The sequence below is a fragment of the Phymastichus coffea genome, unplaced genomic scaffold (genome assembly GCF_024137745.1).
Source record: "Phymastichus coffea isolate CEN01 unplaced genomic scaffold, Cenicafe_Pcof_1.1 PCOF00116, whole genome shotgun sequence".
In the NCBI taxonomy this organism is placed as follows: Eukaryota; Metazoa; Arthropoda; class Insecta; order Hymenoptera; family Eulophidae; genus Phymastichus; species Phymastichus coffea.
The window spans coordinates 612,828-638,182 of record NW_026706927.1 but is presented as its reverse complement, the minus strand read 5'-3'; the positions used below and the strand labels follow the sequence as shown (position 1 = coordinate 638,182).

Sequence of the window (25,355 nt, the reverse complement as noted above, 5' to 3'; positions counted from 1 at the left end):
AACACACACTTACGTACACATGCACACATGTACGACCGGAGAGACAGAGACGGAGATAAGAGAGTGAGAGAGACATATACGTGAAAGAGAGTGGCCGAGGGGGCAGCAAAGCAAAGGCAGTGCCCCTTGTAATCGAGGTGACCCACGACGACGAGTTCCCGGCTGGTTGCGGAAGTAGCACCGTAGAGCGCCGATTCGCGGCCGCGCAGTGTTGGCCTTTGTTATATTGGTGGGCGCCGCGCACGGGATAATACAACAGCAACGTTGGATAGCAGCAGCGGAGTAGCAGGCAAGGAGATTTCCCTCAGCGAGTCGCCATTTTGTCCGGACGTTCGGTGCGCGAGAGAGAGAACCCGGTTTCGCCTGTAGGTCGCCGTTAAAAAGCGCAACCAGGTACATCTACGACGGGACGCTGTTGCACGCGAGAGTGACGGGTGCGAAGGGCGTGTTTGCCAGTAGTGGTATAATCGTTCAGCTTCGATGTGTACTGCAGTGCGGCTTTTGACAGTGCGCAACACACAGACACACACGCATTACTTCTTTCTCGCACTCGGAGAGTAATCGCATTGTGTGTGGTAGTTCATCGTCGTCGAGCGTGGAGGAAGTCGCGGTTTTTATTGAACATATCCCGTAGACAACGTCGTTCTTTCGCGTACGCTTTTTCTTCCTTCCGTTTTTTTTCCTCTCGCTTGCTCTTTCATTTGCTCTCGCTCTCGCTTGCTCTTTCTCTCTCTCTCTCTCTCTCTCTTTTTCTCTCCTATTCTCTCACTCACTCTATCGTTTCTCGACACCACGAACGGCTACTTTGCTGACGACACGTACATTTACGAGATAGAAAGAGATCTGTTTTTCTCGACTTGATTTTTCGTCACATTAAACGCACAGCCAGTAATGCATTCGCGAAATATTAACGTACGTACTGATGTATGTGTGCGCTTTGGAATCTGAGCGTGTAATCGTCTGCATCTCGCGGTTTTTTTGTATTACATCATTTTTTAGCGAAATCCTCTTCGTTGCAGATAATGTAGATATAGTTTAGCTGACACACAAGGCCTCTACAATTAAAAACATATTTCATGACACTACTGAATGCTCGTTGCCGCTGCGACTTGTTCCAAACCGCGCATATCCTCAGAATCAGTCTGTAGCATTAGTAAGCTACGATGACTATTGCTACAAGAGGCCAAGGGGTTGGAGTTGATCCACCCGACAGTCATCAAAACACAATGGTTAATTTCTATCAATTGCTAATTATTCATAGTTTGTAAGCCATTACTATAATTCATTACTGTTTATGTAGATATCCAGTTCACCTGGTCAGCAACAACTGGCAGACACAATGTCTAGCCTACAGATATCAGAAACTGTAGTATCATCATCTGATTGTACCAGTGAAGGGTCAACCACAACGGCTGTTGAAGATAATAATCATCAGAAACCAGAGCCCGATTTTCCTCATGCCAAGCTCGCTATGCTGGATGAAAAAATATCTAGTCCAAGATGGGTAGTGCCAGTTTTACCTGATCAAGAATTGGAGTGCCTATTACTAGCCAGTATCGATTTATGCAAACAAGGTAAGTTGCTTAATAACTTGTCAACATCATGTAACCTCTTCTATTATAAAAGAGATTTATTTATTTATTGTTATGGCTTTTACAGGAATTGATGTACAGAGCGAGGCATGTCAACGGTTTTTTCGAGAAGGGCTTACAATATCTTTTACAAAAATTTTGACAGACGATGCAGTTAATAGTTGGAAATTGAATATTCACAATTACATTAATGCTAACTGTCTACGATTAGTAGAACTTTGCGTTTTGAAATTGGATGAGGATTGGTTTCCTCTTCTTGATTTGCTTGCAATGGTTTTTAATCCTAATAACAAGTGAGTATCTTAGTTCAGCTAAAGCTTCATCTGTTGTCGTTTCGTTATTAAATCTTACAATTTCGTTTTATAAGATTTCATACGTTCAACGCATCGCGATCCTCGGAAAGTGTACCGCCTGGAGCTAATATACCTGATGATGAAGTGTACGCTCGCTCACCTCCATCCTCCATAAATCCCCGAGGTTGGCTAGTTGATCTAATTAACAAGTGAGTTATAATTTGTTTATACAAAGATGTTTAATCAGTACGCGAGTTGAAAACTAATTAGCATTTTATTTTTGTAGATTTGGTAGTCTCAATGGTTTTGAAATTTTACTCAAACGGTTTACAAGCGGCCGAAATTTGACGGTGCCAGTCATATATGCGTTAATAAAGCCATTTGGCTTGTGCTGTGAATTATTAACATTTAATACAATACGTAAATATCTTATGCCCATAGTGGTAAGTACCGCTACGTGAATTATAAAAATTCAATGAAGTTTCAACAAGTATTTTTTAACGTTCGATTTATCTTTGCAGCAAATGGTGCCTCAAATTTTAGATAATCTGACTGATGCAGAACTTAAAAAAGAAGCGAAGAACGAGTCAAAAAACGATGCAATATCAGCCATAATAAAAGCATGCAAGTGTATAGTGTCTCGAGTTCCTTATCAGGAAGAAATGATTAAAAATTTAGAAATCTTGAGATTAAAAATGATACTGAGGTTATTGCAAATATCATCTTTTAATGGCAAAATGAATGCTCTCAATGAAGTCAACAAAGTGATCGCCAGTGTTAATTATTATTTGCATCGTAATCAGGGCCTCGAGGAAGAGGAGTGGTTAACAGCTGAGCGAATGGCGGTGAGTGTTTCTAATATTATTACCATTATATTTGTTCTTCTTCTCTCGGAAGGCTATTGTTTTACGCGTTGCATTTGTCCACGTAGAAATGGATCAAGGAAAATGGAGTACTGGAAATTGTTTTAAGAGATTCGTTACATCAACCGCAATACGTGGAAAAGCTCGAAAAAATATTGCGTTTCATAATCAAAGAACGCGCATTAACTCTCGAGGATTTAGATGCGGTGTGGGCAGCTCAAGCTGGCAAACATGAAGCAATTGTGAAAAACGTTCACGACTTATTAGCCAAATTGGCTTGGGATTTTAGTCCTGAACAATTAGATCATCTTTTTGAATGTTTCAAGGTTTGTTTTTATTATTATTATAACTATTGCTTTCGTATAATTTATAAATACCAAATTTCGTAATTTGCTGTGTGTGATAGTTTTCATAGCATTTTTCGTTTTATACAAAAAAATAAATTATTGGCACAGGAGGTTTCCTGTATTAACAAATTTATTAGCACCGTCAAATTAAAGCTTAAATTTATTTATTTTTGATCGAAGCAGAATAATATGTCATTGATCTGCTGTATCAAAGTTTGCAAAACAAACTTTCAATAACTTTACTTTAATATGCAATAGTTTTTTAGGAGCAAAATCCAAGTGAAATATTTTTGAATGCTACGTGAGGCTGACGATTTTTATTGAGTGTTTTATGTTTTTAGACGCTCCTTTGTTAGTTTACGAGTGTGTATATTTTTAATGTTTCTCTATTCCAGACAAGTTGGAGGACTGCCAACAAAAAACAACGCGAAAAACTTCTCGAGTTGATTCGACGACTTGCTGAAGATGACAAGGATGGTGTCATGGCTCATAAAGTAAAAATACAGTTTATTTAGTTTTAAAAATTTTGAGAACTTATATTAATGACACTAAATTTCTATAGGTGTTGATGCTTTTTTGGAATTTGGCACACTCCGATGAGGTGCCTACAGAAATAATGGATCAGGCGTTAAATGCCCACGTCAAAATTTTGGATTATTCTTGCTCACAAGAGCGAGATGCTCAAAAAACTATATGGCTTGACAAGTGTGTAGAAGAGTTGAAAAGTGGTGATAAATGGGTACTTCCCGCGCTCAAGCAAATTCGGGAAATTTGTTGTCTATATGAACCTAATCCGAATATGGGTCATAATCAACGTACTCATCATGCATACTATAGGTATAAATAGTTTTTACTTTAAAGATGATGTTTATTAAAAGAATGTTGATTGATGTTGAAAATATTATTGCAGGCAAGAAGTTATAGAGCGTCTTCAAACTCAGCATTCCGTCGTTATACTCGTAACGAATAGTTTAACTACTTACATGGATAAAGTACGGCAGTTAATTAAGGAAAATCCGAATGTTGATGCAAATATTTACACACCTGACCGTCGTTACAATCATATAATGCAGGTGCAGGAACGACTTAATTTTTTGAGATTTTTACTCAAGGTAAAAATCATTTTTTATCAACAATATTTACGATTATTTAATTTAACACTGATTTTATAACAATAAATAGCATTCGTAAACTCGTAAACTAAATGTAAATAATTTTAATAGGATGGTCAATTGTGGCTTTGTGCCGAGCAAGCCAAACAAATCTGGCAATGTCTGGCGGAACAGGCATGTTTTACTTCAGACCGCGAGGCGTGTTTCAAGTGGTTTTCAAAATTGATGGGCGATGAGCCCGATCTTGATCCTGCAATTAATAAGGACTTTTTTGTAAATAATATTTTACGGTTGGATCCGACATTACTCACGGAAAGTGGTATCAAGTGTTTTGAGAGGTTTTTCAAGGCCGTGAATTTAAAAGAGGGCAAATTAAAGCAAAAGAGACGTGCAGTATTGATGGACGATGTTGATTTGATTGGAACGGACTATTTGTGGAGGGTAAGTCACAGATTTACTAACCTTTATTTTGCAACAAAGTAGATCGATAATACAATTTTTAACCGAAGCATTTAGTATGCTTCGTTATTGTTATTATCAAAGCATCCTATATGCTTTGAATTATTGAACCGATAACCAAAAATAAAATGATTTATAATTTTATAGGTGGTAACTAATAGCCCTGAAGAAATAGCAAATCGTGGAATAGAATTATTAAAGGAAGTAAATACCAACTTGGGGCCACGATTACAGTCATCGGTAGTAGCTTTTCATCAAACATATATCTCCGAGTGTATGGATCGTTTGAAAGTTCATTACGATGCGGTGTGTATAATGAGAAAAGTTACTTTGGACGAGAAAGAAGATAAAGATGTTATCAAATCGGAAGCCGTAAAAATGTGTCGTGTCATGAAAGTTTTACAAGAATATCTCAATGAATGCGACATGGCTTTTCAGGGCGAAAGGAGAATTCTGCCTTTGCATAGGTAAATGTTACTACATTTTAATTACTTTTACTTTTATACGAGTTCAACGTTTAATCGATATGATACGATTACAGGGCAGCAAGGGGCAAGCATTTGGCTCTAATTATAAGGTTTGCCAATCCTGCACGAAACGTCGATGATATTGAAATATTCACTCACACAAACGATACGTTGGCATCTTTGAGACGGCAAATATTGCGCAGGATTAAAGCCGGTGGTACTAATGTTAAATTAGATTTATATATTAATGGAGAATCATTAGAACAAGCAGACGATAGAAAACTTCTTTCGCAAATTCCTTTAAGAGACAAAATGGTGAGTCATTGAATAACTCAATATAGGTATCCAATGTAGAATATAGTAATGTTAATTGTTTTTTCTTTAGATATTGTCTGCGAAACTTAGTCAAGCTAATACAAATATGCCAAGTTCACCCGACAGTAGTTCAGATAGTTCTACTAGTTCGCCCCATCATCCTTATCCTAAATTAGAAGGTGGCCATCAATCAAACATCGAAGCTGAAACCAGTTTACCTGGAGTCGTAAGTTCTATTTATTCAAAGAATATCTAGTTTTTCACGATTCAATCGATTAATTCTAAATCATCACAGATTTTATCGCAAAGATCTCAATACACCGGCTTCCTGTTTCAACTAGCGGATTTGGGTTGTACCCTGGAACATGCTCAGTTGCGTGATTGTGCTCGGCATGTGCTACAATTGATTCCACCTGATACACTTACAGTAGCGCGATTGCAGTGGTTCTTCGGACGCTTTAAAGAAAATGAAGTTCCACAAATTTCTTCCATCGACGAAACCAACACCAGCGTCGGTACTTTGTTCTTTACGGCTAGTCCAAGTCAAGTTTTGTACAATTTAGAGGTAAAAATTTGTGCTATTGAATTTTTATATGAATTGGAAATTGATGTTTACGGAAAAAATTGTGTTTGAATATTGCAGGTTTTATATGCTCTTCTGATGCCGGCACTTGACCCCGTATCCGAGAAAGCGCGCGAATTTCAATTGAATCTAATGAAGAGCGGTGAAGCAGGAGTGATTTTAGACATGTTAACCAAAAACAATTTCCTGCCAAATGCCGATGAGACAACCAAGCGATTCGCTTATCTGACAGTCTTAAAACTCTGTAAATTCCTGCTCACCGTGATGGCAAATGTGCTAAAAGACTGGATAGATTTCAACACTTTGGCAATGTTAAACGATGACAATCAGGCGACAAAGCATCTGCCATTCCCTGTGCTGAAGCAGGCATTGCACAGTGTGCCCAGTCAGAATACCGAGTACATGTTGCGTTCGGTAGCCGATAAAATGAGCGGCATCTTTGTCAGTGAGATGGTACGTGAAGTTTCGGATATTGATAAGTTTCATCAGCTACTACTTCAGGCGCAAATGTGCGGATTGCCCGATGTCGCGACCATTCGTGCCATAATTAGATTAGCTTGGGCCGCGTCCAGCGGTAGTCTCAATCATGTGAACGCCTCGACTCAGGTTCTCCAGGAGATGCACGAGACCAATGCCCGGGAGCAGAGGACTTTAGATAATAACGACGTTTTAGGTATGACTTTACTTTATTCGATTATCTTTGATAATTATGAATTTATTAATCTATTTGTATATGTTGAGATAAGTTCAAATTAGTATTGAAAAGAAATCGAATACATTGTTTTACGATCAATTACTGAAGCCATGAGAAACGCTTGAAATTTCTGTCCATGAAAATTAAATTATGTAGTGAATTGTTCGTAAGAATAATTATCAAATCTATTATTCATATTTTCGCGAGACTCATCTTTGTAGGAAACAATAATTAAATAACCTATTAATAGTACATTACGATACAAGTGCGGGAAAGTAGATTCTTGTCTCGTGTGGCGCTTACGCCCGAGCGAAGCGAGAGTAGAAAGATACACGAGACGAGAAACTCTTTCCCGAACATGTGCCGTACCGTATTTTTTGATGCGACGTGTGGAAAGTGCAATTTTCAACGCACAATTTCTGACGAGCGTGCGGGAAAGACGTACTTTGCGCACGGAGTATCGAAAAATCGATTTTTGTTATTGATAAGAAATGTATTTCAAGTAGAAAAGACAAACTAAAATGATTATTTGACTTTTTATTATTACAGTTTGTAAAGAAGCGTTAGAAGTCTTAACGATAGCTTTTATATTAAATCCCCCGGCATTGGACGACTTGATGAAAGACTGCATGGTTCAGCATGGTCAAAACACTGCAAAAAATGATATGTGGAGCATCTTTTTGATAGACCTCGTACTAGTTAGCACATCGCGGGCAATCCGCGCCACTGCGGCCGAGCAATTTTTATTGATATCCACGTGGTGCAGTAGTGGTCATCATCCACTTCAATTCATTATCATTCGCCTATTTCCTCATATCAACACAACCGTCGTTGAGTTCGCCAAGCAGAGTCACGAATTTTTTCAAGTTAATCTCGTTTTATAATTTTATTATTTTTCAATAGAGTTTGAATCATTGATTATTCATTGTGTTTTTCAATTTGCAGCTGTTATGTAGGTTACTAAATTATGCACACATCTCCGGCTACCCGATCAATGCCGAGCAATGGTTGAATTTTGAAATCGTTTGGCTGAAAAACGTACGTGACCGTGTTCGAGATACTGGTGATACTCAGGTGGATGAGGCAGTCTTAGAAGGTCATCTAGCTTACGCTAAAGAACTTTTATCGTTTTTACCGGCCAGCAAAAAATACGAGTACGGATCGGATGAAAAGCGCGGTGTTAATTTAATTAAGGTCGGTAGTAGTTTTAACAATTGTCAACCATTTTATTTAAAACTTTATCGAATGATTAAAGTCTGATGGATAATTCGGTGGATGTTGCAGGAACTAGTGGAGGATTTCATATTTCCAGCATCGATAAGCATGTTGCAGCTGCGCAATACAGGTGAGCTGGGCTCATCGCAGGCGTGCCCGGTATGCACGACGCCGCAGTCAATCAGTGCGGCGTTCGACCTGCTGGTCAGTTTGTGCACGGGTTGTGTACCCAACATGAAACTTCTAGTCAGTATGCTCTGCGACATGTTCTACTCGGATAAGGATGAGCCGCTGGTCGAGTGGGATTATTTGCCACCAGTTGGTCCAAGGCCGCCACAAGGTTTCGTTGGTCTTAAGAATGCCGGTGCCACTTGTTACATGAACTCGGTGCTTCAGCAACTCTATATGGTAGAGAGTATTCGAATTGGTTTGCTCGCTGCTGAAGGAGCAGCTACCGATTCGAATGAGGATTTCTCCGGTGAAGAGAGGGTCGAGGGCGAACAGACTATTGAAGCTACCGATAACGATACTAACGAAGAAAAGTGTACTGCCGATGAGTCGCGCAAGGAATACAATATTGGGATATTAAAGCAAGTTCAAGCAATCTTCGGACACTTGGCCTACAGCAAGCTGCAATATTACATTCCTCGAGGTCTCTGGAAACACTTCAAGTAAGTTTTCATTTCGTTAACACTGAATCATTGAATTTTTAATCATCGATTGTAAGAATATTTTGGGATTTCAGACTTCAAGGTGAACCTGTTAATTTGAGAGAACAGCAGGATGCAGTCGAATTTTTTATGAGCCTTGTTGAAAGTTTGGATGAAGCATTAAAAGCTCTTGGCCATGAACAAATAATGAGCAAGATACTTGGAGGTTCTTACAGCGATCAAAAAATTTGTAAAGGCTGTCCCCACAGGTACTTTTTAATTAAAATCTAACATTTATTTGATCAAATCATTTCAATCATCTAATTATCTTACTATTTGAAGGTATTCTAAAGAAGAGCCTTTTAGTGTAATAAGTGTGGATATTAGAAATCATAGTAATTTATTGGACTCTCTGGAGCAATACGTCAAGGGTGAACTGCTTGAAGGGGCAGACGCATATCACTGTGATAAATGTAATAAAAAAGTACGTACCTATTAAGTTTTTACTCTGAATCTCAATTCAAAAAATTTTAGTCTAATGATGATATTGCTTTATTATAATAGGTTGTAACAGTAAAACGTCTATGTGTGAAAAAGTTACCTCCTGTTCTGGCGATTCAGTTGAAACGATTCGAGTACGATTTTGAGAGAGTCTGCGCCATCAAGTTCAACGATTATTTCGAATTTCCGAGGGAACTTGATATGGACCCTTACACAGTTTCGGGACTCGCCAAAATAGAAGGAGAGATCATAGACTGGGATAGCGAAGAGGCAATTAAAGGAACTTGCACCAAGTATCAATTGTCGGGTATTGTTGTTCACAGCGGACAAGCTAGCGGAGGCCATTACTATTCGTACATTTTACACAGGTTTGTCGACATTTTACGATTCTTTTACATACTGTTCACGATTGATTATAGCACGATTATATAATTTTAGACAAAGTGATGGATCGGGAAAATGGTACAAGTTTGATGATGGTGACGTTACTGAGTGCAAAATGGAAGAAGAAGAAGAAATCAAGTCTCAGTGTTTTGGTGGCGATTATATGGGTGAAGTTTTTGATCACATACTTAAGCGTATGAGTTATCGTAGACAAAAACGATGGTGGAACGCTTACATGCTCTTTTACACTCGAATTGATGTAGAGCAAAATTCACAGTTGAAAAAAGTGAATGAATTATCGCTTTGTACGTATATCTTGCTTCTTTTTCTACTGCTTTTAGAATCACTGATCTAAATACATATTACATTTTTAGATACGAAATTGGGAGTTACAAAAATGCCACCAGCAATTGAGCAAAGCGTTAGGAAGCAAAATATAAAATTTATGCATAATAGAAATCAGTTCAATGCAGAGTACTTTCAATTCATCAGGAAACTTGTATCGTGTAATCCGTACAATGTCAACCGACCTAATCACGAAAAAATTGTAAGTTTGAGATAACATACTTATTTATAACAATATACAATTTTATATTTTCAATGCCCGCAGAGCCCAGATGCCGAAGAATTGTCAATGTTATCTGTTCAACTGGCGTCAAAATTTCTATTTTTTACCGGCTTTCATACAAAGAAGACTTTGCGTGGGACTGCGACGGATTGGCATGATATACTTTGCCATCATTTGTTGGGAAGTAAAGCAGTTCGATCATGGTTTGCTCACCATGTTTTATTCAACTATCCGCATAGGTATGTTTTTTATGTAGTATTTTATAGAATGAACTTGACAGTTTTTATATTAATCAAATAATTTCTTTTATTAGATTTTGTGAATACTTGTTAAGCTGCCCAAGTACAGAAGTTAGAAATGCCTTTTTGAAAATTTTAGTTTTCTTGGCTCACTTTTCTTTACAAGATGGACCCTGTTTACCACCTCTCAATGCACCAAGTTAGTACAGCTATTGACTAACGATACGAATGTATGGATAATAAAAGTAACGTATGGTAATAAAAGTAATATATGTACTCTTACAGCTATGCTATTGGATCCGACAGCAACCTTGAGCGATCACTTATTACATGCAGTGCTAATGTTGCTTCACCGAGAAATTTCAGATCATGGTCGGCACTTACCTCATTATTTTGCTTTGTTCCTTACTTATGCGTCTATTGGTCTACCTCAAAAGTTACAGCTATTGAAGGTAATTTTGTTGGCTTCTATTTTCTTCTATCAAATACGTTCTACGACACTTGCTTAATTTTGACTTTTGATGGTTTCAGCTAAATGTGCCAGTGACGTTCATGCTCGTAGCTATCGATGAAGGTCCAGGTCCAGTGATCAAGTACCAATATCCGGAGCTTACCAAGTTGCACCAAGTTGTGAGCATTTTATTACGTTGTTGCGATGTGTCGTCGAAGGCTCAGTCTAGCAATGCCCAAAACAATGTTGCTCCACTGCCAAATCCTTATGGAGATGCAGCTTGCGGTCAAGATTATCTAATGCCTATTCCACCGTCAGCTGCTGAGATATTATTCAGTCGTACGAGTTACATGAAGAAACTTATTGAGGACGCGAGTGTTACCGAGGAGACAGTCAAGTTGTTGCAGTTCTGTTGTTGGGAGAATCCACACTTTTCACGCACGGTCCTCAGCGAATTGCTCTGGCAAATTGGTTTCGCTTATACTCATGAACTCAAACACCATACAGATTTACTTCTGGAAATGCTGCTTATGGAAGATTCTTGGCAGATGCACCGCGTGCACAATGCCTTGAAAGGTAAAATTGAACATCAATGAGCATTTGTTAAAATTGTTTGTAATACATTTAATGCGTGCCGTATGTAGGTGTACCAGACGAGCGTGAGGGCCTATTTGACATCATTCAAAAGAGTAGAAACCATTACCAGAAACGAGCTTATCAATGCATTAAATGCATGGTACAACTGTTTGGCAAATGTAGAGATGCCCATCGATTTTTATATTCGAACCTCGAGTTGAAAAAGAAGTGGGTTTTGGCAATTGATTGGCTTCAAGATGAATTGGATAAAGTTCGTATTCATTCAATGAATATCCATTGATAAATTTGTAATTGTTATTTTTTGTCGTTGAAACAGAGACCGTATACATCGTCTACACCATACACACATCCATACAACAATTGGTCACCGCCAGCTCAGTCGAACGAATCAACGAACGGCTACTATTTGGAACGCAGCAGTAGTGCTAAGAAAACGCTTGAACTCGCATACGAACTCTGTCCTGAAGAAGAGCAAGAACCCGAGGAGACGAGTGAGGACGGAACTGAGGAAGCGTCTGAAAGGTATAGTTAATTAAGAGCAGTTTGTAGAAAACTGAACTCTATTTTACTTAATTTTCTTTGCTAACAATGATCTAAAAATATATTAAAAATAACATCAATAAAACTTGTTATTTTTTAGTCATCAAGTGCAACTAGACGCTGAGGAGAAAGAAATTTTATTTGGAGCGCAAGATGACACTCGTAGGGTTAGAAAAAAAATCGTTTCGGTAAGCGTTAATTTCATCTATTTTTTTAGTCATAATTATAAGAATTTTGAAATTCTTTCCAATTAAATGTAACATTAAATTTACTATGTATCGCATATTATTTATGATTCATTTTTTAATCATTTGATTTTATAGAAAATGGATCGTAGAATTACAATTCTCGAACAAAAGGATTTTTATCTACGACAGAAGCAGCAGCAACAGCATGAACGTCAGCAACAAGAACAAGAACGACAGCAACAAGAACAACAACAGCAAGAACAACCTCAACCTGGACCGTCGCCAGTACATAAAACTCACGCTGACCATGCAAATATGAGTCCAAATCCATAGTAAATCGAGAATTTCGAAAGCCGGCGAAAACTAATCATTACCTCCACAGACACCATGTGGATTATATGATAAAATTAATAATGCCAACGCGCGTGTAAGACTTTACGATAAATGCATATAGTTGGTGTGTACATACGAAGCAAATGAAAAGAAAATGATCAACTGTCCATCGCAACTCGGAAGATTTTTAAGCGATGATTGTTAATTAACCACATTTTTAGTACTGACCAATAATACCTTCATTCATGCAGCTAATTTATTGCGAATTTCAGTTAATGCTGTACACAGATCATGGCGATAAAGTAAAATATTTAAGCGCAACATTGCATTTCAAAAGAAAAAAAGACGAGTTTGAAAAGTGATACAAAGATATATGTCATACGACGATAAAACACAAATACGAAAATAAAGACGATCGAAAAAAGAAAGCGATTCGAGTAGAGTGAGATACAAACCGTAATTTAACTAGTATTGTCATCCTTAAATTTTGCATGAAGTTCATACTATCGCATTTGTTATGCTATAAATAAGAAAAATGTCAAAAATAATTGTTAATAATGCATGTAGCAGACTTGGTTTTTTTTTGTGACAGTGGAAATCAAGCCCTAATGAGATAAATATTAATAGTTGATCCTCTTTAAACTTGTTGAATTGTATTTTTAAATAATTTTGAGTTTTTTCTATTGTACTTAAACTTAATGAAACAAGCAGGCACTTGAAATTTTACACACTAGAAAAAACTGAAATAAAGAAATTTTTAGAATTGAAAAAAAATTTGATTGATTAGATAAACTTAATTTTTTTATTTTAACCTGTGGAAATAAAGATATTATGAGACTGAATCTTTGAGTATAATTCATTTAAATTTTGGATGCTGCATACATTCAAAAAATATATAAAGAGAAGTTTTAATTTGAATCAAAATTTTGTACAAGAGTTGAGGATAACTGAAGAACCTAAATCATCTTCGATGAATTAATAATAGAGACTATGTTTTAAGAGCTTCGGATGAGAATTTGAATAGAATTATCCATTGTATCGTTTTAAGATGCAATTTGTAATGTCGGAGCTGCAGCCATTTTCATAAAAGAATAATGCAATGAGTACTTGAAACGATTGATACTCATGGAATAATCCAAGCTCTGATGTAATTTTTAAGATATGTCATGTATAAATAATTTTTCATAACAAGGAAAAGAAAAACCAAGTCAAGAATAAATATAAGTGAAAGTGATTTTATGTTCACTCCAGTTTATATAACAGGCGTTACAAAACTTTAACGCTCACGTTGTGAGATGACATGATTATAAGGATACATAAGTGTCGAATCTATTGTCATATTTGTAACTCAATCGAGAAAACATACCAAACAAATAATAGCTTTTTAAACGCGTTTACTAAAGCACTAAAACCAATTTTCAATGCTAATACTACCTAATCTTGATTGGAATATGTAAATATGCAACAGCTTTTTTACGTGTGATAAAACAAATAAAAGTTATTCTTATTACACTTGGAAGCGAGTGAAGAGGCTAGTGTAAATCTTGGTTTTGTAAACAAACATTGTATCATATGTTTTTTTACGTTTAGAAGGGCAAGTATATAGTTTAATAATATTATTTAATTTATAATTAATTCAAGCCCATTTTGCTAAGAGTAGCACTGTGTATAGTAGTTGAGAAATCCGAGTTGATGAAATCCACATACTCACAAATACCTAAAATGCATTGAGTACGTATGGAAAGAATTTAGAACTGAATGTATTTAGAAAAAAACAAGTCATGGTGTCATGAGATAGTGTCATTTTTCTAATATAATATTTTTAGTAATGCGCATGCGAACTTTGAGTATATAGATATACAAATGATTTGACCAACAGCATAAATAAAACCACTTAAACAAATGAAGTTTAAATGATCCGAATAAATAAGAAAATCATTCTCGACAGGTATAATATAATAATGTTCGCGACAAACGACAGATTTGTTACAGCGAGGGCGATATAAACTCGATTGAACTTAAAACAAAGTATCGAGATCACTTTATATATTTCATAATGACGGTATGTGGATGTGCTTGTGTATTTTGTATGTACAAGTGTGCGACGAATGTATTATCAAATAGAAATGGATAAATTGAAACAAAAAAAAAAATTAACAATATCACTATTGGATAAATAATTGTGTGAAAGATCGAAGAAAGACGGAGTGACTTGGAAAAAGATATGTCATGCGCCGTATTATCAAGTTTTCGTCATATTTAAAAGATAAATTGTTACCTATTGCAAGTTTAAAAGAAATTCATTGAATTCTCGTTAAATTGAAAGGAATTGTAATTTTTAATTGTTACATTGATTAATTGCCAAATGCTATGAACTAGTGAACGTTTATTTAAGAACGCTTTTTGCGCGTTCCTCGAATAATGGATTCATCGGAAAAAAATCATGCGCAATGTTTACTACATTTTGTTTTTAAACTATCCGAATCGTGTTTCTTTCTCGATTACGAGAACATGTCTTCGAAGCTTGATTACCGTTCATACACGAAGATAAACTATGCGAAAAGAAATGTGTAGCGCTTGGAGCAAAAAGTAAACGAAAAAAGAAAAAAAATAAAAAGTAAATTATCATCGATTATATATCTGTGTTTAATACATTTGGGAGTAATACCATTTGGAAAAACGAAAACATAAATGGTGTGCAAGCATTTGGCATACAGCTTTAAAGACAATTTATGAATTTTGTCATATAGAATAACTATGAAAGAGCGATATTTAAGCAATGTATTTACTCTGCTAATTTTGCATGAATGCGTGGAAAGTTAGATGCAACTGCTGCATGCATTTGCGCTTTAGTTTGTCAATTTTTTGTTGAAATAGATGGAATAAGTGATAGTAAAATTTATAAGAAACCAAGGATGTTCACTGCTAAATATTAGCGTAAAAGCACTGCGCTTTGTTATTTACTGTCACCTCATAATTTATTTCTGTATAAATAGCAGTTTACGTTGTTAGAAAGTTATGGATAATAACTTTATAAGCAACAGTCGCGTTTTGTTGAAAATCTAGCGTTTGAATCAAATGCTATATTGTATAATAAATTGTAAAAAAATACCCACAGATAATGAATGCGAAAAAAGCGGTAATTTTTCATCATTAAGTACATTGTAAAGAGTATTTCTCTTTCTAATTTATTTATTAGACGTTCTTTCGATTTAGTTGGATAACAGTAACATCAATAAACAGAGTAAAACATAAGTATTTAGTAGTGGACATTTTTTGCATGATTCATCAAGAAAATCATCAAACTTTGAATTTTAATCCAAGTGCATTCTTAAATTGCCTAGATCACCGACAAATAATGCACTTGGAATCGTCGACGAAAAGAAAATTAATAAATGCGTTGTTACACCTTCAATCGAATAGTTATAGCTGTCACATTGACTTCCACTTGGCGAGAAGATGCTTCGAATCGTTTTTACTGATTTTTAGCGCTCTCTACAAATACTTGACTGCCAAAAATTAGACAGATCTGTTTTTCACTTTTCTCCTTCCTATCTGCAAGATTTCTCAGTCTCGTTCACACCAATACGCATTGGAAATTATTTTTGCAAATATTTGCCCTCCGAACATCGAATGCCCAGCCAGCTTGTGAACAACTAAGTGGACTTACACATCCTCGCTTAATAATAACCACGCTGGATAGGGACGTAGTAGCCGTTGAGCTTTTATTTATTTCGAGATAATACCGCAAGTGCGAATCCAACGACGAGTCGAAGGTACAAATCCTTCGTGGAGACGCGCGCAAAAAGTTTTACTAGCCCCGTGACACGCGGACACGACATTTACTGTATTTCGCACTTGTAAATAATATAAGCTCTATTCCCGTATGTCGCAGTACGATTTATCTTTTTCTTGGCACGCGCCCTTACGCCCGTGGGAATCGTGGGAGTCTCGCTGCCATACCGCTGCTGCGATGCGCCGATAATAACGAGGCTAAATCGATGCGTACGCTGATCCTTTGGCCGGCACTCGGCAGTTTGCTCGGAATCTGTCGATCGATTAGAGTCACGCAGCCCTTTGGTTTTGTCAATTCTTCAGTCTACCAATTGTGGATCAGCAAACTGGCGGCAACGGATGATTATGTAGCTTCAAGACGACGGGGGACTAGCAACGGGGCTCGCACCACGCAGGAAGCGAAGGAAGTCGACCGCGCGTCGTCGCACTTGACGAATCGAGTGCTGCCGCGAGAGAGGACAAATCGTGTGGAAGGCGCAACAATATTAGCTTGAATAGCGATGCCACTTGGAGACTACGAATCGAAGCGAAAGCGAACAAAGCTTTTGCTGTAATATATGTTGATAGATGCGCGTTTATCCGAGCATTTCTCTTGAATTTCGCGTTGTCCGAACAAATAAATAAATGGCTAATGACCTCGCGATTATTTATGACGCTTGCGCGCGCGCGTGTGTGTGTGTGTACGTGAGAGAGAGAGAGAGGAACAACGTCAGAGCCGAATATCGATATTATTATTACAATCATATGTATTGCCATTATTGAAGAGTGATGTTGTATACGTGAGTGAGAGCGAAAGAGACATAGCTGCGAGGCAAAAAGAATGTTATATTTATGAGAGAAAGAGTCGGAGCGATGATTATTTACGAGCCAGATCGCGGCTATGCGCGCGATCGAACTACGAGAGGGCAGAGTGCGGAATTTTCGCCGAACATGTCATTAGGCGCACGGAAGAGCTACGAGAAAGAAAACCGTTTTATTTTCTTCTACTTTTCCACTCTTTATCATTTCTATTGTTCGTTCGTCGTCGACTGACTTGGCGTTTCTCCTTTTGTGTATTATCGATTAATTTCTCAAGAATGTAATAAAAATCGTTAAACTTGTAGACGATGACTTGTCGTTTTCTCATCCCTTCCGCAAAAGATACGAAAGCGAGTCTTTCACCGATAAGGCCGGGCGTCAAAGTGCGACTCGGTCGAGCAGGCGGAAGCTGCGCTCGTGCAAGTTTGTTCGCGACAGACACTGCGGCACAATGGCCAACTGTTCGCTACACGGCGAGGCGACGGGGGCGCAATGGCACAACGCTTCATTATGGAAGCTCGCGAGAACGAAAATCTGAAAGCCGCTCATTGAGCTGCAGGCCAGCGAGATAAAGGCCGACGAGAAATTCGCCGAGCTTCGAGACACACGACGATTATGCGAGCGTCACTATCGGCGCGGGCTTATCTAAAGCATTCGACGAGAAAAATCGATTCGCGCTGTTCGCGTGCTGTCCCCTATCTCGACGGAGTGGGACGAACGCGGATGAGAACTTATCGCCTTACCATTGGCATTGGACACTAGTTGGCCTCGCTCGAGAGCGCCCAGAAACCTGGCCGATCGCGGAGTCGCGCCACTCGTTCCCTCGGCTTCGAGCGGTGAGTTGACTTTCGGCTTGGCCGCGGCTGCGCTCCTCCATTGCTCGGCCGCGTCAGGCGCGGCTATCTCGCGAGCGCAGCCTCGGTCCGACGTCGCGGCGCTCGCAATCGGACAAAGGCGCGATCGCGCCGAGGACTGATATTGCGCGTCGACTTTGTAGCCCGACCATGGAGCACAAGTTCGTCTGCATCAAGGACTTCGAGAAGCACGCCCTCGACAACTTAACGCCCGCGGTGCGCGACTACTACAAGAGCGGCGCCGGCGACGAGGACACCCTCAAGTGGAACAGGTCTGCCTTCAAGAAGCTGCGGATCCGCGCGCGGGTGCTGCGCGACGTCTCCAAGAGGGACATCGGCACCACGGCGCTGGGCGAGCGAGTGTCGATGCCTCTGGGCGTCTCGCCGACCGCCATGCAGAGGATGGCCCATCCCGACGGAGAGTGCGCCAACGCGAAAGGTCAGTGGGCGAAGCCAGCCGGGGCTCTCGACTCGAAGCGACTCGAAGCGACTCAAAGCCGGGCTCGGGGGTGTTTGCGTGCTGCAGCCGTGCAGGCGGCCGACACCGTGTTCATCCTGTCGACCCTGTCGACGAGCAGCATCGAGGAGGTGGCGGCCGCGGCGCCCCGCGCCATCAAGTGGTTCCAGCTCTACGTGTACTTCGACCGGGGCGTGACCCTCGACCTGATACGCAGAGCCGAGAGGGCAGGCTTCAAGGCCCTCGTGCTGACCGTCGACACGCCGCTCTTCGGCGACAGGCGGCTCGACATCAGGAACAAGTTCGCGCTGCCGGCCCACCTCAAGTTCGCCAACTTCGAGGGGCACCTCTCGGACAAGATCAACCGCTCGGAGGACGGCTCGGGGCTGAACGAGTACACCAACGACCTGTTCGACGACTCGCTCTCCTGGGACGACGTCGACTGGCTGAGAAGGTTTGTGTGCGCCGCGAGCGCCAGGCCGCCGCGCTGATACCCCCCCAATCGACCATTGACCGCAGCGTCACCGAGCTGCCGATCGTGCTGAAGGGCATCCTCACGGCGGAGGACGCCGTGATAGGCGTCGAGCGCGGGGCCAGCGCCATTCTGGTCTCCAACCACGGCGCGCGCCAGATCGACGGCGTTCCCGCGTCGGTAAGCCGCCGGTCGCGCCGGTCGCGCCGCCGCGTCAGTCTCTCATCCGAGCGCCCCGATTGCCGTTGCAGATCGAGGCGCTGCCGGAGGTCGCCAAGGCCGTCGGCGACAGGGTCGAGGTCTACATGGACGGAGGCATCACCCAGGGCACCGACGTCTTCAAAGCCCTGGCGCTGGGCGCCAAAATGGTACGCAAGCGAAGCCTCGATCCTCGGCCCGCTCGGTCGCTACTTTCTCGCAACCACGACCGTTCCGTAGGTGTTCTTCGGGAGGCCGATGCTGTGGGGACTGACGTGCGCCGGCGAACAAGGAGCTCGAGCCGTGCTGGAAATGATGAGGCGAGAAATAACTCTGGCTTTCGCCCTGGCAGGTACGAGCCAGCTCCGACTCCGTCGCGCGCTCTGTCGATCCCTTTTGTCCGACAGGCTGCTCCAACGTCAAGGAAGTCACCAGAGACATGGTCGAACACGAGTCCACCTACAGTCGTCTCTGATCCGACGATATCCAAGTATTTCGTGCATTCGGAGGACAAACATCAGGCGACGCGAAGGGACAAACCGATCAAAGCTGTAATGCCTTTATTCGCATTTTCATTGATAATTAAAAGACTAACTATAACAATGACGAATAGACTTGTAACCGTATACCCACTGAGATACATTATCGTCGACACACACTTGTACATTCGCTCGCTATTGGCACAGTTTGGAATACAGTCGAGTCGTTAGGAAAGACGTAGCCTATTGCAGTACAATGATATGGTAAGTCTCGTGGCTCGAAATCGCGTTTTAGATAGCTCTGTGGCCGACGAGCCTACTAATCTTTTCTATTCTAGACAATTTTCAAGGTCCCCAAGTGGCAAGTAGAATATGACACATCGGTCGCTGTACGTATGCAGTCGATATATAATAATATTTATAAACTAATATCAAGAGTTACGTTTGTTGGCACGACGAGCCAAAGATACCCTATTTGCATACGAGTCTTAAAAAACGATCGCTTCATTTTTCTCTTCCCGTCTACTCAACTTGTCTCGCCTATCACAGAAGTTCTCGCGCTAATGTCACATATTTTTATACGAATTCTTATCACACTATTATTTATTATATTTACAACTTTCCTTATGATTACGTTATTGCTTGCGTAATGCTCGCCTTATAATAAAACCCTCGATTGTTATATCCATTTGGGGATTGCAATGAATATTTTAGAAGTAGGCAAACGTTAACTCAAACTCCAAGTAAGTACTTGTTATGGAAGAGTGTTTGCGTAAGGCAGTGGATGAAAGTAGTACGTGTAATATTGTAGCCAAGTCAATTCCTAGTGTATACATGTATATATAAATTGTGTGAGTGTATGTGTATATAATATATATATATATATATATATATATATGTATATACATATAAAAAACAATCATAATATAATACAAATAATTTAAACAATCCGCTTAGGGCGAAGGAGGGAGTTAATAGTGTAATTAATTTAATGTGCTCCTCGTAAGCTGCCCTAAGCTCCCTAAGCGGCTCGAGAAGTAGACGACACCACACCGGCGGGGATATATAAGGAGCGACGATCCTCACGGAAGCCAGAAGGGAGGACGCCGTCGAGCTGGCAGCAGTTGCAGAAGTGTTCCGGCACCCGCTTCTGATAGCGAGTCTAGCTTGCTTAAGCCGGGTGCAGTATATATGTACGTATGTGTGTGTGTATGTTGTTTAATTTTTAAATCATGCATGCGCGTTGTCTTAGCCGGAACACTGCAGCAACTGCTGCCAGCTCGACGAGAAGCGCATTAAATTAATTACACTATTAACTCCCTCCTTCGCCCTAAGCGGATTGTTTAAATTATTTGTATTATATGATTGTTTTGTTGTGTGTGTGTGTGTGTGTGTGTGTGTGTAAACATATACGTTTATGTATATACATATACGTATATATATGTATATATACTTATAAATATATTTATATATGTATATATATATATATATATGTGTGTATATGTATACATGGCACATTCCAGACTATGACGATCAGCTTTTCAGTGGTAGATTTTGGATTTTCTCGAGACTTGGTCTATAGATTGCTTATATGGTACTGTATTCAAGTATGGATTATTAAATCATTATAATAATTATATCAAGAGTTATAAACAATTGAAAATTTTTGGCGAAAAGTCGGTAAGTCGGTAAGTTTGATAGCAGCGCCGATGCGCGGCCGGCAAGCGTCGGAAGGCCTGTCAGCGTTCACTATTATCGCTCACTGTGTCGCATCTAATGATCGCTCGATGAATTTTAAAACGGATTCTTAAAGATAAAATGTCAAGGAATGCAATAAAAAAAGAATTTTTAAAATCAAAATAATACTTTTTGAGATATGGGTAATTGTTTAAAAAAAATGTTAATAACTTAAAAATTGATATTAAAGTATTGTTCACTCAATATTTTCAAAGTACACCCTTATATGCGTAATTTGAAAAAAATCGCTTCAATAACTTAAATGGTTGCGGAGATATAAATTTTTGAAAATTTTTCGTTAAAAATTTTCAATTGTTTATAATTCTTGATATAATTATTATAATGATTTAATAATCCATACTTAAATACACTACCATATAAACAATACGTAGACCAAGATTTAAGAAATTCTGAAACCTACCCCTGAAAAGTTGATCGTCATAGTCTGGAATATGCCCTTTATGAAATCGCTGCACAACTTGTAACGGAAGACGATCGTTAACGAGAACGCTCGAAGACGCGTAGGCATTTCATTCGAAATCCATGCGTGTTTTCAAATTGGAAATTGCCTGCCGGCTCATTATCGTGAACCGGAGCAAACGCGCGTTGTTGTTTTTCACCGGTGTTGTTCTCCGTTCGGCTTGCACTCCCCGTGGGCGTAAAATAATTTCTTAAGGCACGGCCGCACGCTGCACTTCGACGGACAAACGGAAAGAAGAGGAAGAGACGTCGGCGCTTGGCCTTCGGATGCTCGGCCCCCGCTCAAGCCTCCAGTCGGCGGCGGCCCGCGGACACGGCCCCGTCCCGGCCGTTCGCGTGCTCGACCCGCCACTTCTGCGTGGGAGAGTCGGGCTCGCAGTCGGCGACGAAGACCGCTCGGCTCGCCGGGTCCACGTCCAAGCACCTCGCGCCGTAGCCGTGCAGCAGCCGCTGCTCGGCCACGTCGTAGCGCCAGAGCTGGTTGCCCTGCTTGCCGTGGCACGGGTAGAGCGCGACCGGGGCCCGCCGGCCCGCCTCGGACACGTCCAGGCAGTCGGGCCGCCCGCCCGGCCGGATGTCCTTGCGCCAGGTCAGCGAGAAGTCCTGCTCGCCGCTGGCGGCGCCCGGGCGGTCCGCCCGGCAGACGTCCGCGGCCACGACGTCCCGGCCGGCCCGCCGGGCGACGTCCAGGCAGAGGCCGCCGGCCCCGAGGCTGCGGACCTCGCCGAAGGCCAGGTCCTCGGGCTCGACGGGCGGGTAGGCCTCGACCAAGTCGAAGGCCACCTCCTCGATGAACCACTTGAAAGGCCGGCAGCGCAGCCGGCGGCGCAGCGCCTTCTGCTCCGACAGGTCGCCCGGGTCGAGGGTCCTGAGGTGCGGCTTCCTCCTGTAGACGAACTCGGCGTACTCGTCCATCCAGACCTGGGCGACGCGCTTGTAGTTCCTGCCGAGGAAGTCGCCGCGGCCGGGGTTCGGGAAGGGCGGGAACTTGCGGTAGACGTGGCCCACCCTGGAGCAGGGCGCGTCGAGCAGCCGGCCGCCGCACTGCCAGATCTTGAAGGAGAGCTCGTACTGCTCGCCGCCCCAGATGTCCAGGCCGGGGTCGTAGCCGCCGAGCTCCCAGAAGAATCGGGCGCTGATGGCGAAGAGGCCGCCGGCCATGACGGGGCTGGGGAACGGCTCGACCGGCCGGGCGAGGTCGGCCGGCAGCAGCGGCAGCCGCTTGTAGTAGAGCTCCCAGTCGAAGGCGCCGCGCGCGCCCTCGTCCTGCGCCCGGTACTCGAAGCTGTCGTGGGCGACCACGTCGATGAGCGGGCAGACGCAGGTGCGGTGGTCGCGCGCGATGGGCTCCAGCAGCGGCGGCAGCCAGTTGACGTTCGCCTCGGTGTGCGAGTCGAGGAAGACGAGGACCGCGGCCGCGGCGCGCCGGGCGCCGGCCAGCCGGCCCCTGATCAGGCCCGCGCGCCGCGGCAGCCGCACGACGCGCGCCTGCGGCAGGTGCCGCGCCGCGTACGCGTCCAGCCCGGCGCCCAGCTCGGGCCTGGTGCTGGCGTCGTCCACGAGGACGATCTCGCGCAGCAGCGAGCGCGGCGACCGGTTGACCACGCTCCAGCAGGTGCGCAGCAGGGTGCTCAGGTGCTCGTTGTGGAAGGAGATGATCACGGACACCGGCTCGAGGCGGCGCGGGTAGCGCTTGCGCCGGCACTCGGGGTGCCGGATGTCGGGCAGCGAGCGGTTCACCGATATCGCGTCGCTCAGCGCCGCGTTGAAGCCGTTCGCCTTGTACAGCTGGTCCTTGCGCGCCTCCAGCCAGGCCGGCAGCTCGGCCGGCGCGCCGTGCTCGCCGAGGCCGCGCCGCCGGCCCTCGGCCTCCATGCGCGCGTAGTCGTGCCAGTCCGCCTGCCCGTCCGGCCCGTCCGGCTCCTGGCGGCAGAGCAGCAGCCGGCTTACGCCTCGGTCCGCGGGGCGGCGAGCGCGCGACGTACCTGGGGGGGCTGCTGCGACGGCGACGAAGCTCGGCGGTGCTCGCCGGGCGTCCGGACCGCTCGGAACACCAGCGTGGTCAGCAGCACCGTCAGCGCCGCCAGAGCCACGAACTTGAACCAGCTCGCGAGGTTGCGCCTCATGGTCTCAGCGGCGCATCGCGGCTCGCGCGGTCGCACTCCACCCAGCGCTTGGCCAGCTGCTTCGGCCGCGATCCGTCCGCGAACAGATGATCGACGCCGCGTGGGGGCCGCGAGCGCGCCTGCGCCGAGCTCGTGACGTGGCAACCGGCTGATCGCCGACACAGTGTCGAGTAGCGTGGGATGTCCAGTCGGTCTTGGGACTGATTGCATCGCGCGATGCGTTACTGATGTATCGTTTACGGGAAGAGAGCTTTAAGCCGTTAATCAGATATCGTTTTTCTGTCTATGCAACTATTTCGCGTTCTTTTCAAAACGCCAACATATTTATCGAAATGCTCTTGTCGTCGGATCTCGTCAATAGTCGCGTTCACTTCGATCGCGGCATTTCTTTTCGCGACATCCTATGGAAAGTCTTTGCGAATTCTTACGTATATGTTTCAGAGTATTATTATGAGTTTCGAACGTAAAATGAGTATCAACTGAATCGAGTTTTCTTTCGACAGAATCGCACCTTGAGCATCATCAGAGTCCGACAACCAATAGAAACAAAGAAAAGAACAGCTTCGGTATTAATGAGATCTGATCATTGCAAGCTGATGGAGTAATTATATTTCGCTGTTTTCAATAAACTTACTAATAAACTTTATAGCCGTACTCTACGAGATTCGCATCAAATATTTGCTGGAACAATCGAATAATTTCTTTCGATAGATACAACTAACGATAAACAATGTGAGCAACTTTCGAACGTACGTTTGTATAACGACTTATATTACACGAAAGGCGCATTACGAAAAGCTGCATTTTGGGATTCAGGAGAATGATAAAACCTACTAATGAAATCACCAGAGTTAGTTATGTATATATATATATATATATACATATATATGTATATATATATTATGTATATATTTTTTTTCATCTTCATTTCATATACAGTACACATGTATAGAACGCACAGCATTGTCCGTCGATTGAAATATACGAGCGGCCCATACAATTATAGGATCTCTTTTCACAAATTTTTGTTTGTTTCTTTTGGTTTTGTTAAATCTATATCATTTGACTAAACTTAATCTCACATCTCTCGGTCCCCTGCTCAATTGCCGATAAATATATATCACCAATCCTTTAAGGAGCTAAGCATCATTTACAATATATCTCTGTTGTGTCTTTTGTATATCCTCGCCTCGCTTCTGGCTTGCAAGTTGGTCAATGCAACGCGTGGTATTAATACTTTGAATTTACTTATGTGAATATAATCGCTATATTGACTGTTCCTTTTTCTAAGTCGTCTGTTAAATTCATAATCTTTTTTATAAGTTTTCTTTAACTATAAGAACGCTATGTGTTTTTGCGCATGAAATTGGCATTGAACATACGCAGCTTTTTCCTCGAAAGGAGATCACATTTCACCTCCTGTCGCTGTCGGCATACGTATTAATTTATAATTTTTTGCTCCTCTTTAGTTCGCGATCGGCTCGTCCTGCAACGAGTGTCTCGCGTTTGTTTCGTCGCTTGCGGGATTTCGCTGATGGACTAGTGTGTTCCTACGTGGACAGGGATGG

At 42.2% G+C, this 25,355-nt stretch overlaps 3 protein-coding genes across 5 annotated transcripts; 2 read left to right on the top strand and 1 right to left on the bottom strand.

Moving 5' to 3' along the window:
• Nucleotides 1-91: 91 nt before the first annotated feature.
• On the top strand, nt 92-15,026 carry LOC131670789 (probable ubiquitin carboxyl-terminal hydrolase FAF-X). Its single transcript, XM_058946702.1, has 33 exons — nt 92-393; nt 1,020-1,229; nt 1,301-1,574; nt 1,660-1,885; nt 1,960-2,094; nt 2,172-2,328; nt 2,407-2,730; nt 2,817-3,074; nt 3,491-3,589; nt 3,658-3,932; nt 4,006-4,207; nt 4,319-4,648; nt 4,814-5,133; nt 5,208-5,448; nt 5,519-5,674; nt 5,744-6,013; nt 6,092-6,704; nt 7,275-7,591; nt 7,671-7,919; nt 8,010-8,611; nt 8,686-8,859; nt 8,933-9,074; nt 9,155-9,459; nt 9,530-9,780; nt 9,850-10,022; nt 10,086-10,282; nt 10,357-10,481; nt 10,568-10,734; nt 10,814-11,309; nt 11,378-11,580; nt 11,647-11,852; nt 11,971-12,058; nt 12,194-15,026. Exons 2-33 carry the CDS (start codon nt 1,164-1,166, stop codon nt 12,389-12,391), a joined length of 7,839 nt encoding a protein of 2,612 aa, XP_058802685.1. The 5' UTR covers nt 92-393; nt 1,020-1,163; the 3' UTR covers nt 12,392-15,026.
• Nucleotides 15,027-17,565: 2,539 nt separating this feature from the next.
• On the top strand, nt 17,566-20,225 carry LOC131670799 (uncharacterized). Of its 3 annotated transcripts, XR_009302476.1 has the most exons (8): nt 17,566-17,820; nt 17,982-18,277; nt 18,365-18,749; nt 18,815-18,947; nt 19,019-19,135; nt 19,206-19,317; nt 19,373-19,516; nt 19,579-20,225. XR_009302476.1 is itself a non-coding variant. In XM_058946725.1 (7 exons), the coding sequence occupies exons 2-7, from the start codon at nt 17,989-17,991 to the stop codon at nt 19,438-19,440; spliced, it is 1,104 nt and encodes a 367-aa protein (XP_058802708.1). In that variant the 5' UTR covers nt 17,566-17,820; nt 17,982-17,988; the 3' UTR covers nt 19,441-19,571. The 3 variants fall into 3 exon arrangements, 2 of the variants coding, with proteins under 2 accessions (XP_058802708.1, XP_058802709.1); XM_058946725.1 differs by lacking the exon at nt 19,579-20,225 and having other exon boundaries at nt 19,373-19,571; XM_058946726.1 differs by lacking the exons at nt 17,566-17,820; nt 19,579-20,225 and having other exon boundaries at nt 17,827-18,277; nt 19,373-19,571.
• A 1,573-nt stretch (nt 20,226-21,798) lies between these two features.
• Nucleotides 21,799-23,787, bottom strand: LOC131670795 (N-acetylgalactosaminyltransferase 6). The gene is made up of 2 exons (XM_058946721.1): nt 23,647-23,787; nt 21,799-23,584 (listed from the first exon to the last, which is right to left on the bottom strand). The coding sequence occupies exons 1-2, from the start codon at nt 23,785-23,787 to the stop codon at nt 21,944-21,946; spliced, it is 1,782 nt and encodes a 593-aa protein (XP_058802704.1). The 3' UTR covers nt 21,799-21,943.
• Nucleotides 23,788-25,355: the final 1,568 nt, after the last annotated feature.

Excerpts from the sequence above, each read along its gene's own strand:
- LOC131670795 (XM_058946721.1), bottom strand. The coding sequence starts at position 23,787 with ATGAGGCGCAACCTCGCGAGCTGGTTCAAGTTCGTGGCTCTGGCGGCG. Across the intron at positions 23,585-23,646 it reads CGTCGCAGCAGCCCCCCCAG|GAGCCGGACGGGCCGGACGG; the intron begins GTACGTCGCGCG and ends CTCTGCCGCCAG.
- LOC131670799 (XM_058946725.1), top strand. The coding sequence starts at position 17,989 with ATGGAGCACAAGTTCGTCTGCATCAAGGACTTCGAGAAGCACGCCCTC. Across the intron at positions 18,948-19,018 it reads TCGACGGCGTTCCCGCGTCG|ATCGAGGCGCTGCCGGAGGT; the intron begins GTAAGCCGCCGG and ends TTGCCGTTGCAG. Across the intron at positions 19,318-19,372 it reads TCTGGCTTTCGCCCTGGCAG|GCTGCTCCAACGTCAAGGAA; the intron begins GTACGAGCCAGC and ends TTTGTCCGACAG.
- LOC131670789 (XM_058946702.1), top strand. The coding sequence starts at position 1,164 with ATGACTATTGCTACAAGAGGCCAAGGGGTTGGAGTTGATCCACCCGAC. Across the intron at positions 6,014-6,091 it reads AAGTTTTGTACAATTTAGAG|GTTTTATATGCTCTTCTGAT; the intron begins GTAAAAATTTGT and ends TGAATATTGCAG. Across the intron at positions 10,735-10,813 it reads AAAAGTTACAGCTATTGAAG|CTAAATGTGCCAGTGACGTT; the intron begins GTAATTTTGTTG and ends TGATGGTTTCAG.